Source organism: Perca flavescens, chromosome 14 (assembly GCF_004354835.1).
Source record: "Perca flavescens isolate YP-PL-M2 chromosome 14, PFLA_1.0, whole genome shotgun sequence".
In the NCBI taxonomy this organism is placed as follows: domain Eukaryota; kingdom Metazoa; phylum Chordata; class Actinopteri; order Perciformes; family Percidae; genus Perca; species Perca flavescens.
The window spans coordinates 3,739,146-3,756,056 of record NC_041344.1 but is presented as its reverse complement, the minus strand read 5'-3'; the positions used below and the strand labels follow the sequence as shown (position 1 = coordinate 3,756,056).

At 41.5% G+C, this 16,911-nt stretch overlaps 2 protein-coding genes across 2 annotated transcripts; both read left to right on the top strand.

The window, feature by feature from the left end:
- Positions 1 to 7,809: 7,809 nt before the first annotated feature.
- On the top strand, positions 7,810 to 9,102 carry LOC114567652 (gastrula zinc finger protein XlCGF57.1-like; the record flags this gene model as incomplete). The annotated part of the gene is made up of 1 exon (XM_028596761.1): positions 7,810 to 9,102. A coding segment is annotated over exon 1 (1,197 nt), but the record flags the coding sequence as incomplete, so codon positions are not given.
- A 3,978-nt stretch (positions 9,103 to 13,080) lies between these two features.
- On the top strand, positions 13,081 to 15,032 carry LOC114567660 (gastrula zinc finger protein XlCGF71.1-like). The gene has a single exon (XM_028596770.1). It carries the CDS (start codon positions 13,166 to 13,168, stop codon positions 13,961 to 13,963), a length of 798 nt encoding a protein of 265 aa, XP_028452571.1. The 5' UTR covers positions 13,081 to 13,165; the 3' UTR covers positions 13,964 to 15,032.
- The last annotated feature ends 1,879 nt before the right edge of the window (positions 15,033 to 16,911 follow it).

Sequence of the window (16,911 nt, the reverse complement as noted above, 5' to 3'; positions counted from 1 at the left end):
ATTGTTACGTTACGCCCGCAACCTCTTGTGACGCTTTATAACTCCATAAAGGTTCCAGTTAATCTTATGATGGTTATGTGTGTTTTGTTATTTAAACAAACAATCAGGAATAAACGCCTGTTGTCCTCAAGTCTCCTGAGAGAGCTCCAACTAGCTCCCAGCGGGGCTGTGAAGGTGGACCGGCTGGGAGGCCAGCCAGCGAACCCGGCAGGCACCCGCAGACTGACTATGGAGCTTCTGAACTCCGACACCGTCAGAGCAAATTTGCAATTAGCCATCTGAAACGGAGGGATGTGACATCCTTCCAATCTATTGTCAGCCTTCTTTAGGCAACATTGGCACTCCAACTGCTTTGTTAATGCCTCTTTGGCTTTGAGGGCTTCCTCTTGCTGTCGCTGGGCCTCCTAGGTCTGCAGCTCTAGCCTTTGGCATTCAATATCACCACATGAGTCCTCTCCTCCAGTGTGCCAGCAGAGAGAGGCTTCTCCCAGCAGAATCGCATCTAAACAGAGCAGTGACGTCAAGCAAAGGCTTATTATACGCATCGTGAGTTGCAGAAAGACAATGGTTTACAATTATTGTCAGCACGTGATAATTTTATGAGCTAGTTCGTTTGTACTGTAGTCAAACATACCGTTTTCTTTCCTGTGCCTTCTAAATATAAAATAGGCCTATTTTAATTCAGTTGGGCACAATTTTATGTGCATTGATTTAATTATTTTGCTCTGTCTGCCTGTAGCAAGTAGCCTACATTTTATTAAAATTACTATAAATCTACATCACTTGATATTATTTGTTATATAGCCTGCCCATCAATTGTAAGTAATCGCAACAAACTACTAAAATATTTGACCTGAACTTTTCCCATTTTGTCCGGTAAAATTAAAACCTTACAGGTAACATGACCGGCACCAATTATTTTCTAGCGGAAACTCTGCTAGTGGGATTACTCTCTAATTAGCTACAATTAGCTAAAAGTACTGACTAAACAGTTTTTGTTAAAGAGGAACAGGAGGAACTGTGGAGCAGTCAGGAGGGAGAGCAGCTTCAAGGGCTGGAGGAGGCTGATATCACCAAGTTCCCATTCACTCCTGTCCCTGTGAAGAGTGAAGATGATGAAGAGGAAGCTCAGTCCTCACAGCTTCATCAGAGACAAACTCAACACATGGAAACAGAAGCTGATGGAGAGGACTGTGGAGGACCAGAACCAGCCAGGAACTCACATCCACTTTTACACCCAGAGACTGAAGACCAGACTGGAGACTCTTCTGATCCTGAGACTGATGACAGTGCTGATTGGAAGGAGACCAGAGAACCTCAGTCAGCTTTAAACTCTCTGAAACATGATTCAAGATGTAAGAACACATTCAGCTGCTAAAAGTACGGTCTAAACAGTTGAAATAGTTAGCCAAATTACTGACTAAACAGTTGAAATAAACTTAGCACAAAAGTAACGAAATTTGTGTTTGGTAGATTATTTCTCTGTGGTAACAACGGGCCTCATTCACCAACCGTTCTTATGAAGAAATGCGTTCTTAAACCCCACTTACGCACTTTTTACGAAGATTCTGACATTCACTAATGTTTTCTTATCTTGGATTTGTTCTTATTGAAGAACACAATCTACAAACACTCAAGAGCACTCTTACGCACATTTGAGTGATGAAAATTTTCTCCAAATAATTGGTTACTGCATTTTATTTAATATTTGTTGAAAAAAAATTCATAGTATGCAAAGCAACACTAACACTGCAATTTACATCAGCAATTAAACTGATTAAATCATATGTTATTTTGTGATTGATCGTGCTATTTATAGGGCCAAAATGCAGTGGTGGAATGTAACGAAGTACAAATTCTTTGTTACTGTACTTAAGTACATTTTCTAGTATCTGTACTTAAAGTGATGGTTCGGAGGAATTTCACCCTAGGGTCCTTTGCACCAAGACCTCGAGCCAAACACCCCCCCCAGATTTTTTTTTAGCTGGGTCTAACATTGGGAGAGTTAGCGTAGAATAGGGTTATCAGCTGAATAGCTTAGTGCAGGGGCTAATGGACCCACGTTTGTATCTCGTAAATGACCCCACTAATAATGCCCGAAATGATACCAAACTTCCACACTAGTTATAGTTAGGGTGAAATTACTCCGAACCATCACTTTAAGTAGAATCAATAGTGCATACTTTTGACTTTTACTTCATTACAAGTTGCAGCAATTATCTATACTTTCTAGTCCACTACATTTCTACAACGTTACGTTACATTTTTCTGATCAGTTTGTCCTCCTGCCAAAACCTCTTCCTGACCGTCACACGTTTGTCTCACCAGTGAAGTTTGGTTACCATACATACTGTATATATGGGGCACCACCGATCCTTCATCAGCTTCCAAGCCAGCTCTGGTGCTCCAGAGCCCGGGCGCAGCGCCGCTGACCCTCGGTAATACAGCCTCCGGTAAACGGGAAAATGAAAATGTTTGTTTTTTTATTATTCCCGTTTTTAAATCATAGTTGCCTCTCCACCGCGTAGTTTACTTCTCTGCCAGGCAGCGTAAGACGTGTTCATATCTTATTTATTTGGCTGGACCTCTTCACATCTCCCCATTTTCACTTACTTGCATTGTAAAAGATAATAAAACAATCTTAAATACATCCATGAATAAAACCAACCGCGTTCCGATTCTAACAACATATTTCCGTTTTATGCTGGTTAGGATAGGAACTTCTTTTAAAAGCCAGGCCTTGTTTGTGGTAGTGGACATCTTCTACTTTTACTAAAGTAAATATGTCTCTGGTTATTTGTACTTTTACTTAAGTACTGAGATTCAGTACTTCCTCCACCACTGCAGTGTACAAGTCATCTGCGACTCCGACAACCATCTCTTGAATGCAGTCTCCCGCTTCCCAGGAGGTGTACAGGACGTGTCATGTCCTTATATTGGAATTTGCGGGGCGTTTTCGTATGCTAATTAGGAACAACTGGCACGCGCTTTCAATTACGAAGACGTGGGATTCATCAATCCTAAGAACACAGGTGCGAACAAATCTGTTGTTTAAGAACACGTCATGAATCCGGCGTAAACCTTTCTTAGAAACCTTCTTAAGAACATATTTAAGAGAAAACTTAGGAAGATATTGGTGTATGAGGCCCAATGCTTTTTGGCAATAAATCTTATACCGTTGGAAAGCCTGTTTAGTTCCCTTTCAAATGGTGCCCCATTTGTAAGGAACATGCATTTGTGGGATGAGCAGCAGCACTGAGTATGTGGGTTGTGCCCATGAAAAATTTGCCAAATCTTCTCTGCCAATGCCAAACAGCTTATTCTGCCATTGACTCGTTTGGTGAATTGGATGTTTGAAGAAACAAGACATATTTGCAATTGAACAATTTATTCACAAACCGCAGCCTCAGTAGCATGTGGAAGAACCATACACAGCCACACCAGCCTGTCACCTCCTCCTCATGCTGGTCACCAGCCTGGTCACACACTGCTGCGGGATGGCATCCCATTCTTCAACCAGCAGTCCTGACCTCAACCCCATTGAACACTTGTGGGATCAGTTTGGGCATGCTGTTTGTGCCAGAGTGACCAGCACACCACATTGGCTGACTTGCGACAAATGCTGGTTGAAGAATGGGATGCCATCGCACAGCATTGTGTGACCAGGCCGGTGACCAGCATGAGGAGGAGGTGCCAGGCTGTTGTGGCTGTGTATGGTTCTTCCACACGCTACTGAGGCTCCTGTTTGTGAAAGGAATAAATTGTTCAATTGCCAATATGTCTTGTTTCTTCAAACTTCAATCATCCAATCCACCAAACACCAAATGAGTCAATGGCAGAATAAGCTGTTTGGTACTGGCAGAGAAGATTTGGCAGATTTTTCATGGGCGCAACCCACATACTTTGCTCTGCTGCTCATCCCACAAATGCATATTCCTTACAAATGGGGCACCATTTGAAAGGGAACTAAACAGGCTTTCCAACGGTATAACATTTATTGCCAAAAAGCATTGTTACCACAGAGAAATAATCTACCAAACACAAATTTCCTTACTTTTTGTGCTAAGTTTAGTTGGTTAAAAGTACTGACTAAACAGTTGAAATAGTTATCTAAAAGTACTGACTAAACTGTTGAGATAGTTAGCTAAATGGACTGACTAAACACTTGAAATAGTTAGCTAAAACTACTAAACAGTAAGATGTTATTGCAGGAAGTTGTCAGAATCAGAAAGTGCTTTATTGCCAAGTACGTTTTTTGCACGTACAAGGAATTTGTCATGGTGACTGTAGTCGGTAGATTGGCAGCTCTAACCTTCACATGCTCCAGTCCACAATGATAGCAGTTTAGTCTAAGATGAGCTAATAGCTAAGACATCCATGGAGATACAGTACACGCGCAACCGGGGAGATGATAGAGCCTGGGAGGCAGCAACTAGCTAACGTGGCTAAATGTGCTAACACGGTCAACAGTGCTAACACAGCTAGTGGGATTACTCCCTAGTTAGCTAAAAGTACCGACTAAACATTTGAAATAGTTAAATAAAAGTATTGTCTAAACAGTTTTCTGTATTTGATTTTGTTTTCTGCAGATGTTGAGCAGCTGTCGGTGGTTAAAGAAGAGGTTCCCCCTGAGCAGCAGGAGTGTAGCTCCAGTGTGGACCAGCAGGAGCCAGAGCCCCCCCCACACATTAAAGAGGAACAGGAGGAACTGGGGAGCAGTCAGGAGGGAGAGCAGCTTCAAGGGCTGGAGGAGGCTGATATCACCAAGTTCCCATTCACTCCTGTCCCTGTGAAGAGTGAAGATGATGAAGAGGAAGCTCAGTCCTCACAGCTTCATCAGAGACAAACTCAACACATGGAAACAGAAGCTGATGGAGAGGACTGTGGAGGACCAGAACCAGCCAGGAACTCACATCCACTTTTACAACCAGAGACTGAAGACCAGACTGAAGAATCTTCTGATCCTGAGGCTGATGACAGTGCTGATTGGAAGGAGACCAGAGAACCTCAGTCAGCTTTAAACTCTCTGAAACATGATTCAACATGTAAGAAAAAATTCAGCTGCTCTGAGTGTGGGAACAGATTTACCTTCAAGTCACATCTGAAGACACACATGAGAAGTCACACAGGAGACAACCCTTTTAGCTGCTCAGTTTGTAATAAAATATTTTGCCACACGGCAGCTCTGAAGAGACACATTAGAACTCACACAGGAGAGAAGCCTTTCAGCTGCTCTGTTTGTAATAAATCTTTTTCACAGAGTGGAACTGTACAGACACACATGAGAATCCACACAGGAGAGAAGCCTTTTAGCTGCTCTGAGTGTGGTAAAGCTTTTACTGAAAGTGGAAACCTAAAGAAACACATGATAACTCACACAGGTGAAAAACCTTTCATCTGCTCAGTCTGTAAGAAATGTTTTACACAGAGTGGACATTTACAAAAACACATGAGAATCCACAGGAGACATACAGGAGAAACACATGAATGTGTTGGTCATATAAACACAGAAGCTGATGCAGAGGACTGTGGAGGACCAGAACCAGCCAGGAACTCACATCCACTTTTACAACCAGAGACTGAAGACCAGATTGGAGACTCTTCTGAACCTGAGACTGGTGACAGTGCTGATTGGAAGGAGACCAGAGAACCTCAGTCAGCTTTAAACTCTCTGAAACATGATTCAAAATGTAAGAAAACATTCAGCTGCTAACAGTACTGTCTAAAGATTTGAAGTAGTTAGCTAAAAGTAATGACTAAACAGATTAAATATTTAGCTAAAAGTACTGACTAGACAGATGAAATGGTTAGCTAAAAGCAATGTCTAAATGGTTGAAATAGCTACAAGTATTGCCTAAATAGTTGAAATAGTAGCTACAAGTATTGCCTAAATAGTTGAAATAATTAGCTAAAAGTACTGACTAAAAGCCAAAAGTACTGACTAAACAGTTGAAATAATAAAGGTAGAAGTACTGACAAAACAGTTTAAATATGTAGCTAAAAGTACTGACTTAACAGTTGAAATACACTCCCCTAAAGAATTATTAGGAACACCTTACTAATACCGTGTTTGACCACCTTTCTCCTTCAGAACTGCCTTAATTCTTTGTGGCATTGATTCAACAAGGTGCTAGAAGCATTCTTTAGAAATGTTGGCCCATATTGAGAGGATAGCATTTTGCAGTTGATGGAGATTTGGGGGATGCACATCCAGGGCACGAAGCTCCCGTACCACCACATCCCAAAGATGTTCTATTGGGTTGAGATCTGGTGACTGTGGGGGCCATTTTAGTACAGTGAACTCATTGTCATGTTCAAGAAAACCAATTTGAAATGATGTGTGCTTTGTGACATGGTGCATTAACCTGCTGGAAGTAGCCGTCAGAGGATGGGTACGTGGTGGTCATAAAAGGATGGACATGGTCAGAAACAATGCTCAGGTAGGCTGTGGCATTTAAACAATGCCCAATTGGTACTAAGGGGCCTAAAGTGTGCCAAGAAAACATCCCCCACACCATTACACCACCATCCCCAGCCTGCCCAGTGGTAACAAGGCATGACGGATCCATGTTCTCATTCTGTTTACGCCAAATTCTGACTCTACCATCTGAATGTCTCAACAGAAATTGAGACTCATCAGACCAGGCAACCTTTTTACAGTCTTCAACTGTCCAATTTTGGAGAGCTCGTGCAAATTGTAGGCTCATTTTCCTATTTTTAGTGGAGATGAGTAGTACCCGGTGGGGTCTTCTGCTGGTGTAGCCCATCCGCCTTCACAAATGCTTTGCTGCAGACCTCGGTTGTAACAAGTGGTTATTTGAGTCAAAGTTGATCTTCTATCAGCTGGAATCAGTCGGCCCGTTCTCCTCTGACCTCTAGTATCAACAAGGCATTTTCGCCCCCCAGGACTGCAGCATACTGGATGTTTTTCCTTTTTCAGACCATTCTTTGTAAACCCTAGAAATGGTTGTGCGTGAAAATCCCAGTAACTGAGCAGATAAATTAAATCCTCAGACCAACCCGTCTGGCACCAACAACTATGCCACGCTCAAAGTTGCTTGGATCACCTTTCTTTCCCATTCTGACGTTCAGTTTGGAGTTCAGGAGCTTGTCTAGACCTGGACACCCCAAAATTCATTGAAGCAGCTGCCATGTGATTGGTTGATTAGATAATTGCATTACCAGAAATCTTACAGGTGTTCCTAATAATCCTTTAAGTGAGTGTAGTATTTAAAAGTACTGACTAAACAGTTGAAATAGTTAGCTAAAAGTAATGTCCAAACAGTTGAAATATTATCTAAAAGTAATGTCTAAATGGTTGAAATAGTTAGTTAGAAGTATTGACTAAACAGTTGTCTGTATTTGATTTTGTTTCCTGCAGATGTTGAGCAGCTGTTGGTGGTTAAAGAAGAGGTTCCCCCTGAGCAGCAGGAGTGTAGCTCCAGTGTGGACCAGCAGGAGCCAGAGCCCCCCCCACACATTAAAGAGAAGCAGGAGGACCTGTGGAGCTGTCAGGAGGGAGAGCAGCTTCAAGGGCTGGAGGAGGCTGATATCACCAAGTTCCCATTCACTCCTGTCCCTGTGAAGAGTGAAGATGATGAAGAGGAAGCTCAGTCCTCACAGCTTCATCAAAGACAAACTCAACACATGGAAATAGAAGCTGATGGAGAGGATTGTGGAGAACCAGAACCAGCCAGGAACTCACATCCACTTTTACAACCAGAGACTGAAGACCAGACTGGAGACTCTTCTGAACCTGAGGCTGATGACAGTGCTGATTGGAAGGAGACCAGAGAACCTCAGTCAGCTTTAAACTCTCTGAAACATGATTCAAGATGTAAGAAAGCATTTAGCTGCTCTGAGTGTGGGAGAAGATTTGGCTTCAAGTATAGTCTAAAGACACACATGAGAACTCATACAGGAGAGAAACCTTTCAGCTGCTCTGTTTGTAAGAAATCTTATACACAGAGAGGAGATTTACAGAAACACATGAAGATCCACACAGGAGAAAAGCCATTTAGCTGCTCTGAGTGTGGGAAAAGATTTGTCTTCAAGTCATATCTGAAAAAACACATGATGACTCACACAGGAGAAAAACCTTTTAGCTGCTCTGTGTGTCAGAGGAAATTTGGCCGCAAGTCCAATCTGGAATATCACATGATAACTCACACAGGAGAAAAACCTTTCAGCTGCTCTGAGTGTCAGAGGAAATTTAGCTTGAAGTCAGATCTTAAGAGACACATGAGAATCCACACAGGAGAAAAACAGTTCAGCTGCTCTGAGTGTCAGAGGAAATTTGGCTGCAAGTCAAAGCTGAAAGATCACATGATAACTCACACAGGAGAAAAACCTTTTAGCTGCTCTGTTTGTAAGAAAAGATTTGGCCACAAGGAAAGTCTGAAGAGACACATGAGAACTCACACAGGACAGGATCCCTTCAGATGCTCAGTCTGCAAGAAATCTTTTACACAGAGAGGATATTTAAAGAAACACATGAGAATTCACACAGGAGAAAAACCTTTTAGCTGCTCAGTTTGTAAGAAATCTTTTACACACAGTCGAAGTTTACAGTCACACATGTTAGTCCACACAGGAGAAAAACCTTTTAGCTGCTCTGATTGTGGTAAAGCTTTTACTGAAAGTGGAAACCTGAAGAAACATGTAAGAATCCACACAGGAGAGAAACCTTTTAACTGCTTAGTCTGTAAAAAATATTTTACACAGAGTGAAACTTTACAGTTACACATGAGAACTCACACAGGAGAGAAACCTTTTAACTGCTCAATCTGTAAAAAATCTTTTACGCAGAGAGGAGATTTACAGAAACACACAAGAGTCCACACAAAAGAGAAACCTTTTAGCTGCTCAGTCTGTAAGAAATCTTTTACACAGAGAGGAAGTTTACGGTCACACATGGCCGTATTCCACACAGGAGAGAAAAGATTCAGCTGCAGTGTTTGTAACAAAAGATTTGCCTGGAGTTCTGATGTCAAAACACATAAATGTGTTGGTCATATAAACACAGAAGCTGATGTAGATTACTGTGGAGGACCAGAACCAGCCAGGAACTCACATCCACTTTTACAACCAGAGACTGAAGACCAGACTGGAGACTCTTCTGATCCTGAGACTGATGACAGTGCTGATTGGAAGGAGATCAGAGAACCTCAGTCAGCTTTAAGCTCTCTGAAACATGATTCAAGATGTAAGAAATCATTCAGCTGCTAATAATACTGTCTAAACATGTGAAGTAGTTAGCTAAATGTACTGACTAAACAGTTGAAATAGTAGCTAAACGTACTGACTAAACAGATGAAATAGTTAGCTAAAAGCAATGTCTAAATGGTTGAAGTAGTTAGCTGTAAATATTGCCTAAACAGTTGTCTGTATTTGATTTTGTTTCCTGCAGATGTTGAGCAGCTTTTGGTGGTTGAAGAAGAGGTTCCCCCTGAGCAGCAGGAGTGTAGCTCCAGTGTGGACCAGCAGGAGCCAGAGCCCCCCCCACACATTAAAGAGGAACAGGAGGAACTGTGGAGCAGTCAGGAGGGAGAGCAGCTTCAAGGGCTGGAGGAGGCTGATATCACCAAGTTCCCATTCACTCCTGTCCCTGTGAAGAGTGAAGATGATGAGGAGAAAGGTCAGTCCCAGGGTTTAATTTGAAAAAAAATCTAATCTAAGCTGTTCACATCTACCTATACAGATAGCACCCTTTTTGCGATCGCGCCCTATTGGTTTTTAATGCACAACGAGATGCAAACAGCAAAGTAAAGGGAGTATTATGAGTGTTTTCTTTTCCTGATGAACAAAACAATATCTCAGTGCCATCCCACGACTAACCATTGCTGTTCTTTTCTACTGCAGCATTCATATTGCAGAAAGGCTTTACCTTACACTCTATTTAATTACTTCAGGCCAAAAATGTTTAAAGGCAGATTTTTTTTAATTGTTAATATGCAATTCACCACCAAGTCAAATCTAAAAAATCAAGTTTGCAAGACTTAACTGTTTTTATTCAAGGGCTACTAATAATGATACATAGCTTATATACTTTTCAGTGAAAGCTTTTTTATTATTTAAATTCAAACTAAAAAATGTTTTTACAATAACAATAAATAAACACTGTTTTATTCATCTCAGACACATCTGTGCCTTCCATTAGCAACAACGCATCGATGACGGGTAGTGGCCTTGCCAAATAGTGGTTACCATTAGACGCGTACAAATCATGACGCTAATATGCGAGTAAACTGGTTCCGGGTTTTGTGCTATAAATTAATCATATTTAATAGCAAAGTTAGAAGTTGACAGTTTTAATAGCATGATTATTTTATGTCAACATACAGTCATAACCTACTGTTGTTAAAAGTGAAACCAGAATAGGCTATAAGGCTGTCTGTGCGTCATAGCACAAACACGATTGAATCAACGGATCGCAATAATGACAAATAGTCTATTGCATTATTGTATCATTATTTCTATTATTATTTTATGTTAACATGCTCAGTCAAAACCTTCCGTCGTGAATTGTGAAAGAGTGTGGACATGTCTTAACAGACAGGATAATAAATTGCATTCGGTACAGTTTATACAGGGTACCCCCAGGATTCTTCAAGTTAAATTTAAGACTTTTTAAGACCTTTTTAATACCACCTAGGATGAAATTTAATGCCAACTTCACAGCCATATAGTGAATTTAATAAAACATTTTATTATAAAACTCAACAATCCTATTTAGTTCACAATAGCTCTGTAAGGCATGTTTGTACTCTAATAATATAAAATAATAAAGAATTTGTTGCATGAATCGCTTATGCTATGAAAAACCAAAATAAATAGGATGATAAAAAATAAAATATGTGCATTATGTCACAATTAGTTCCAGTCATCGTCATTAGTACTGTCATCGTCTTATTCACAATCCTCTCTCCGTTGCTAGCTGAACGGGAACCGGCAGGCGGGTCTTCCAGCTCCCCCGTTTCATTAGCGCTAGACTGACTGGCACGCCGATCCACTTCTTGTGCTAACCTCGGCCACATTGCTCTCAGCCTCGTCCGCCAGCTGGTCCGCATCTCTGGCCAGACCTTCAGACACTTGCCCATTCTAACCGACGAGGTAACGTTAGCTTGTTAGTAGCACGGTACAAGAAGTTTTATTTTCTTTCGTGACAACTGATTAATTTGCGCCTGAGCTTGGATTTTGGATGTTATAGCCTAGCTACATCCGTGTGTCGCACACTCACAATCGATCATACCCCAAAACGTTCAATAGATTGGTCTACCTTATCAGCTGTCTCGATTGTGTCACTATAATCCAAAAACTTTTAGACCGTTCTTTAGTCTTTCAGACGTGTGTTTTTAAGAAAACGGGCTAAGGAGACAAGTGTGTATGTAGGCTACAGCATTAACAAAGCGAAACTCATGGCTGATGCATCTTATTTAGCTTTCACTGATTGAGACTATTGAGACACAGGAAGTTCTCAAAAACACTTTAGGTCTGTAAACATTAAACATAAAAAAATTCACATTCATTCAACGGACCTAATATTTGTTGTTGCCTTACAAAAATATTTTTTGTTCTCATCGGATCTGCAACGATCTCAGATGTGGCATTTCTAAAACCAAATTGACGGAATTCCCCTCAATATGGTGCAGTCGTCCTGTCCCCTTTGCAGAAAAGCATCCCCAAAGAATGATGTTTCCACCTCCATGCTTCACGGTTGGGATGGTGTTCTTGGGATTGTACTCATCCTTCTTCTTCCTCCAAACACGGCGAGTGGAGTTTAGACCAAAAAGCTCTATTTTTGTCTCATCAGACCACATGATCTTCTCCCATTCCTCCTCTGGATCATCCAGATGGTCATTGGCAAACTTCAGACAGGCCTGGACATGCGCTGGCTTGAGCAGGGGGACCTTGCGTGCGCTGCAGGATTTTAATCCATGATGTTGTTTTTTTTTGAGACTGTGGTCCCAGCTCTCTTCAGGTCCTTCCTCATGGTCATTGATGCCCCACAAGGTGAGATCTTGCATGGTGGCCCAGACCGAGGGAGATTGACCGTCATCTTGAACTTCCATTTTCTAATAATTGCGCCAACAGTTGTTGCCTTCTCACCAAGCTACTTGCCTATTGTCCTGTAGCCCATCCCAGCCTTGTGCAGGTCTACAGTTTTATCCATGATGTCCTTACACAGATCTCTGGTCTTGGCCATTGTGGAGAGGTTGGAGTCTGTTTGAGTGTGTGGCTGTGTCTTTTATACAGCTAACGAGTTCAAACAGGTGCAGTTAATACAGGTAATGAGTGGAGAACAGGAGGGCTTCCTAAAGAAAAACTAACAGGTCTGGTTGGTAGGTGATCAAATACTTATGTCATGCAATAAAATGCAAATGAATTATTTAAAAATCATACATTGTGATTTTCTGGATTTGTGTTTTAGATTCCGTCTCTCACAGTTGAAGAGTACCTATGATAAAAATTACAGACCTCTACATGCTTTGTAAGTAGGAAAACCTGCAAAATTGCCAGTGTATCAAATACTTGTTCTCCCCGCTGTATATGTGCGCCTGCTCTACCAACTGATCCAACCCGGCCACAACAGTTGACATAGTTAGCTAAAAGTACTGTCTAAACAGGTGAAATAGTGAGCTACAAATATTGACTAAACAGTTGTCTGTATTTGATTTTGTTTCCTGCAGATGTTGAGCAGCTGTTGGTGGTTAAAGAAGAGGTTCCCCCTGAGCAGCAGGAGTGTAGCTCCAGTGTGGACCAGCAGGAGCCAGAGCCCCCCCCACACATTAAAGAGGAACAGGAGGAACTGTGGAGCAGTCAGGAGGGAGAGCAGCTTCAAGGGCTGGGGGAGGCTGATATCACCAAGTTCCCATTCACTCCTGTCCCTGTGAAGAGTGAAGATGATGAAGAGGAAGCTCAGTCCTCACAGCTTCATCAGAGACAAACTCAACACATGGAAACAGAAGCTGATGGAGAGGACTGTGGAGGACCAGAACCAGCCAGGAACTCACATCCACTTTTACAACCAGAGACTGAAGACCAGATTGGAGACTCTTCTCAGTCAGCTTTAAACTCTCTGAAACATGATTCAAGACATAAGAAAACATTCAGTTGCTCTGAGTGTGGGAAAATATTTAGCTTCAAGTCAAATCTGAAGCAACACATGATAACTCACACAGGAGAAAAACCTTTTAGCTGCTCAGTTTGTAAGAAAAGATTTGGCCTCAACTCAATTCTTAAAAAACACATGTTAACTCATAGAGGAGAGAAACGTTTCAGCTGCTCACGTTGTGATAAAAGATTTGGCAACGGGTATAATCTGAAGAAACACATGAGAACTCATACAGGAGAAAAACCTTTCAGCTGCTCAGTCTGTAAACAATCTTTTTCAGAGAATGGAAGTTTAAAGAAACACATGAGATTCCACACAGGAGAGAAGCCTTTCAGCTGTTCTGAGTGTGATAAAGCTTTCAGTGTTCGTGAATACCTGAAGACACACATGAGAACTCATTCAGGAGAAAAGCCTTTCAGCTGCTCAGTCTGTGAGAAATCTTTTTCACACAGTGGAGCTTTAAAGTCACACATGGCGGTCCACTCAGGAGAAAAACCTTTTAGCTGCTCAGTTTGTAAAAAATCATTTACACAGAGCGTATATTTAAAGTCACACATGAGAATCCACACAGGAGACAAACCTTTCAGCTGCTCTGAGTGTGATAAACGATTTGGCCAGAAGGAACATCTGAAGAGACACATGAGAACTCACACAGGAGAAAAACCTTTCAGCTGCTTACTTTGTGATAAAAGATTTGGAAACGGGTATAATCTGAAGACACACATGAGAACTCATACAGGAGACAAACCTTTCAGCTGCTCAGTTTGTGATAAAAGATTTGGCGTCAAGTCAACGCTTAAAAAACACATGTTAACTCATACATGGGAAAAACCTCAGCTCAATCTGTAAGAAATATTTTACACAGAAAGAAAATGTATAGACACACATAAGAACCCCATACGGGAGAGAAAAGATATAGCTGGCCTTTGTGATGTGATGTGTTAAAAGATTTATACAGAAGACACAACTGACACGCCACGTGGCAGAGTTTAGATTCTCTGCCCGAGCCCAAACTTGACGATATTTTTCGCCGCTATCCTCGGGCAGGGCAGGGCAGGGCCGTGCCCTTGATCAAGCATTTGTGTTTTCTTAATCATTACTTTATTAGCCTAATTTGGTGGGGAGAAAGCTATGCCTCTCCAGCTTCTCCCGTAGCTCTGGGTGTATGTCCTGCACTGACTTTAGTGGGGGGTAAAGCGTGCTACATCGTGTCTCCCCCTCTGCAGCATTGTTGTCGGCCAGTGTGTCGGCATGCAGACCGTGGCGAAGGACAGTATTAATTAGGGGATCGAGACAAAGTCTCGTATATGGTTCCAGGACTTTGATTATGTTGCTGCCTTGATCTGTTCCCCACACTATTCAGCTGAGGGAGCTAGGGTCAAGTTTTTTTATTTTTTGTTTCTTCATTCTGATCCATTTGCGATCCATTCCATTCTGAATAAACAAACTGCAGTTTAGCCTGCTTTGTCATTGTTGCATTATTCATTAAGATAATTCTAAACAGATTTCTGTAGTTCAAACAACTCTGAATTATAGTTGAGAAAGTCAGTGATAACGGCCCATGTATTCAAATATTTTGGGTATAGGGCTCAGGCTCATAATTACAGTTAATGGGCTGGGCTCGGACACAACGTGCACAGGCTCAGGTTGGGTCGGGCTTGATTTTTTTTTGGGCCCGATCTAAGCTCTACATGGCAGTTCAAACAGTAGAGAGAAAGTACACATGCAGTGTTTGTGATAAAAGATTTGCCCATAGCACTATGTCATAAAACATGAATGTGTCAGTCGTCACAGCTTCATCAGAGTCAAACTGAGGAGAAGAGGGGCAGAGCCTCCAGCCAGCAGAGAAACTCAACACATGGAAATAGAAGCTGATGGAGAGGACTGTGGAGGACCAGAACCAGCCAGGAACTCACATCCACTTTTACAACCAGAGACTGAAGACCAGACTGGAGACTCTTCTGAACCTGAGACTGATGACAGTGCTGATTGGAAGGAGACCAGAGAACCTCAGTCAGCTTTAAACTCTCTGAAACATGATTCAAGACGTAAGAAAACATTCAGCTGCTCTGAGTATGATAAAGCTTTTACTGAAAGTGGACACCTGAAGAGACGAATGATAATTCACACAGGAGAAAAGCCTTTCAGCTGCTCTGAGTGAGATTTAGCAAGAAGACAAATCTTAAGGTGCATATGATAATTCACTCAACAGACAAACCATTCAGCTGCACAGTTTGTGGTGAAAGGTTTCTCCGAAGGAGAACTTAGTTCGTCACATGCAACGTCAAACCTGAGAGAAAAACTACAGCTGTACGGTTTGTGAGAGACTTTAAAATCGATTCTGAATTTTACTGGTAACCAATGAAGCTCAGCTAAAACCGGAGTTATGTGGTCATACTTTTTGGTGCCAGAGAGGAGTATTGCAGCAGCATTCTGGACTAATTGGAGTCTGTTCAAATTATGTTGGGTTAGGCCTGTGTATAGTGAGTTACAGTAATCTAGGCGTGAAGTAATAAAGGCATGAGTGATTGTTTCGAGATCCTTCTTCGATAAAAAGTATTTCAGCTTTGCTACTGTTCTAAGCTGGTAAAAACTACCTTTTACAACAGAGCTGACTTGTTTATCAAAATTAAGAGAGCTGTCAAAGAGAACACTTAGGTTTCTGACCTCGCACTGTAAATTTGATGACCAAGGGCATTGCTCAGGTTTTTTGTAGAGCTGGGGGATCCAAATAAAATCATCTCAGTTTTCTTGTCATTTAACTGGAGAATATTTGCTGCCATCCAGGATTTAATGTCCTCCAAACCGCTAAAAATTGTATTAATTGATGAAGTGCAACCAGGGGAAATGGGTAAATACAGTTGTGTATCGTCAGCGTAGCAGTGATAATTTAGATTGTGCTTTTCAATGATCGAACCAAGGGGCAGCATGTATAGGGAGAATAACATGGGGCCAAGAACTGATCCTTGGGGGACGCCAAATGTAATACCCACTGGAGAGGAGGATGTAGTACCCAGTTTTACAGAGAAAGTTCTATCTGTCAGGTATGATTTTAACCAGCTTAAGACAGAGCCCTGTAATCCAACTACATTTTCCAGGCAGTCAATAAGAATGTCATGATCAATGGTGTCAAAAGCAGCGCTGAGGTCTAGGAGAATAAGCAAAGCACATGATCCAGAGTCAGTGGTTAGTAAGATGTCATTATACACTTTTAGTAGGGCAGATTCCGTGCTGTGGAGGGCTCTGAAGCCAGATTGGAATTTATTCAATATATTAAAACTATTAAGGAAAGAGAAAATCTTCTGTGCAACTACTTTTTCCAACATTTTAGAAATAAAAGATAATTTAGAGATGGGTCTATAATTGCTAAGGTCATTTGGGTCATAATTGGGTTTTTTCAGCAGTGGTTGCACCACTGCATGCTTGAAACCAGAGGGGACGACACCACTAAGATTGTTTATCTCGGGAAGAATCTAATCTAATTTATTCAGCTGTCGGGTTCTTCAGTACTCTACCGACCCTACGCCGTAGCCGACATACTACATACATACTGTACTATGATGTTCTCGGAGGGAATGGGGAGGAACCGTTAGACCCAGTGACAACTTTTTTCAACCAACTATATTTTGACTTTTTTCGACATACTATACTATGACTTTTTTATCACTTTTTTCGACATACTATACTATGACTTTTTTTATCACTTTTTTCGACATACTGTACTATGACTTTTTCTGTACTTTTTCGACATACTATACTATGACTTTTCAACATACTGTACTATGACTTTTTTGGTA

Coding starts and splice junctions, on each gene's coding strand:
- LOC114567660 (XM_028596770.1), top strand. CDS start 13,166: ATGATAACTCACACAGGAGAAAAACCTTTTAGCTGCTCAGTTTGTAAG.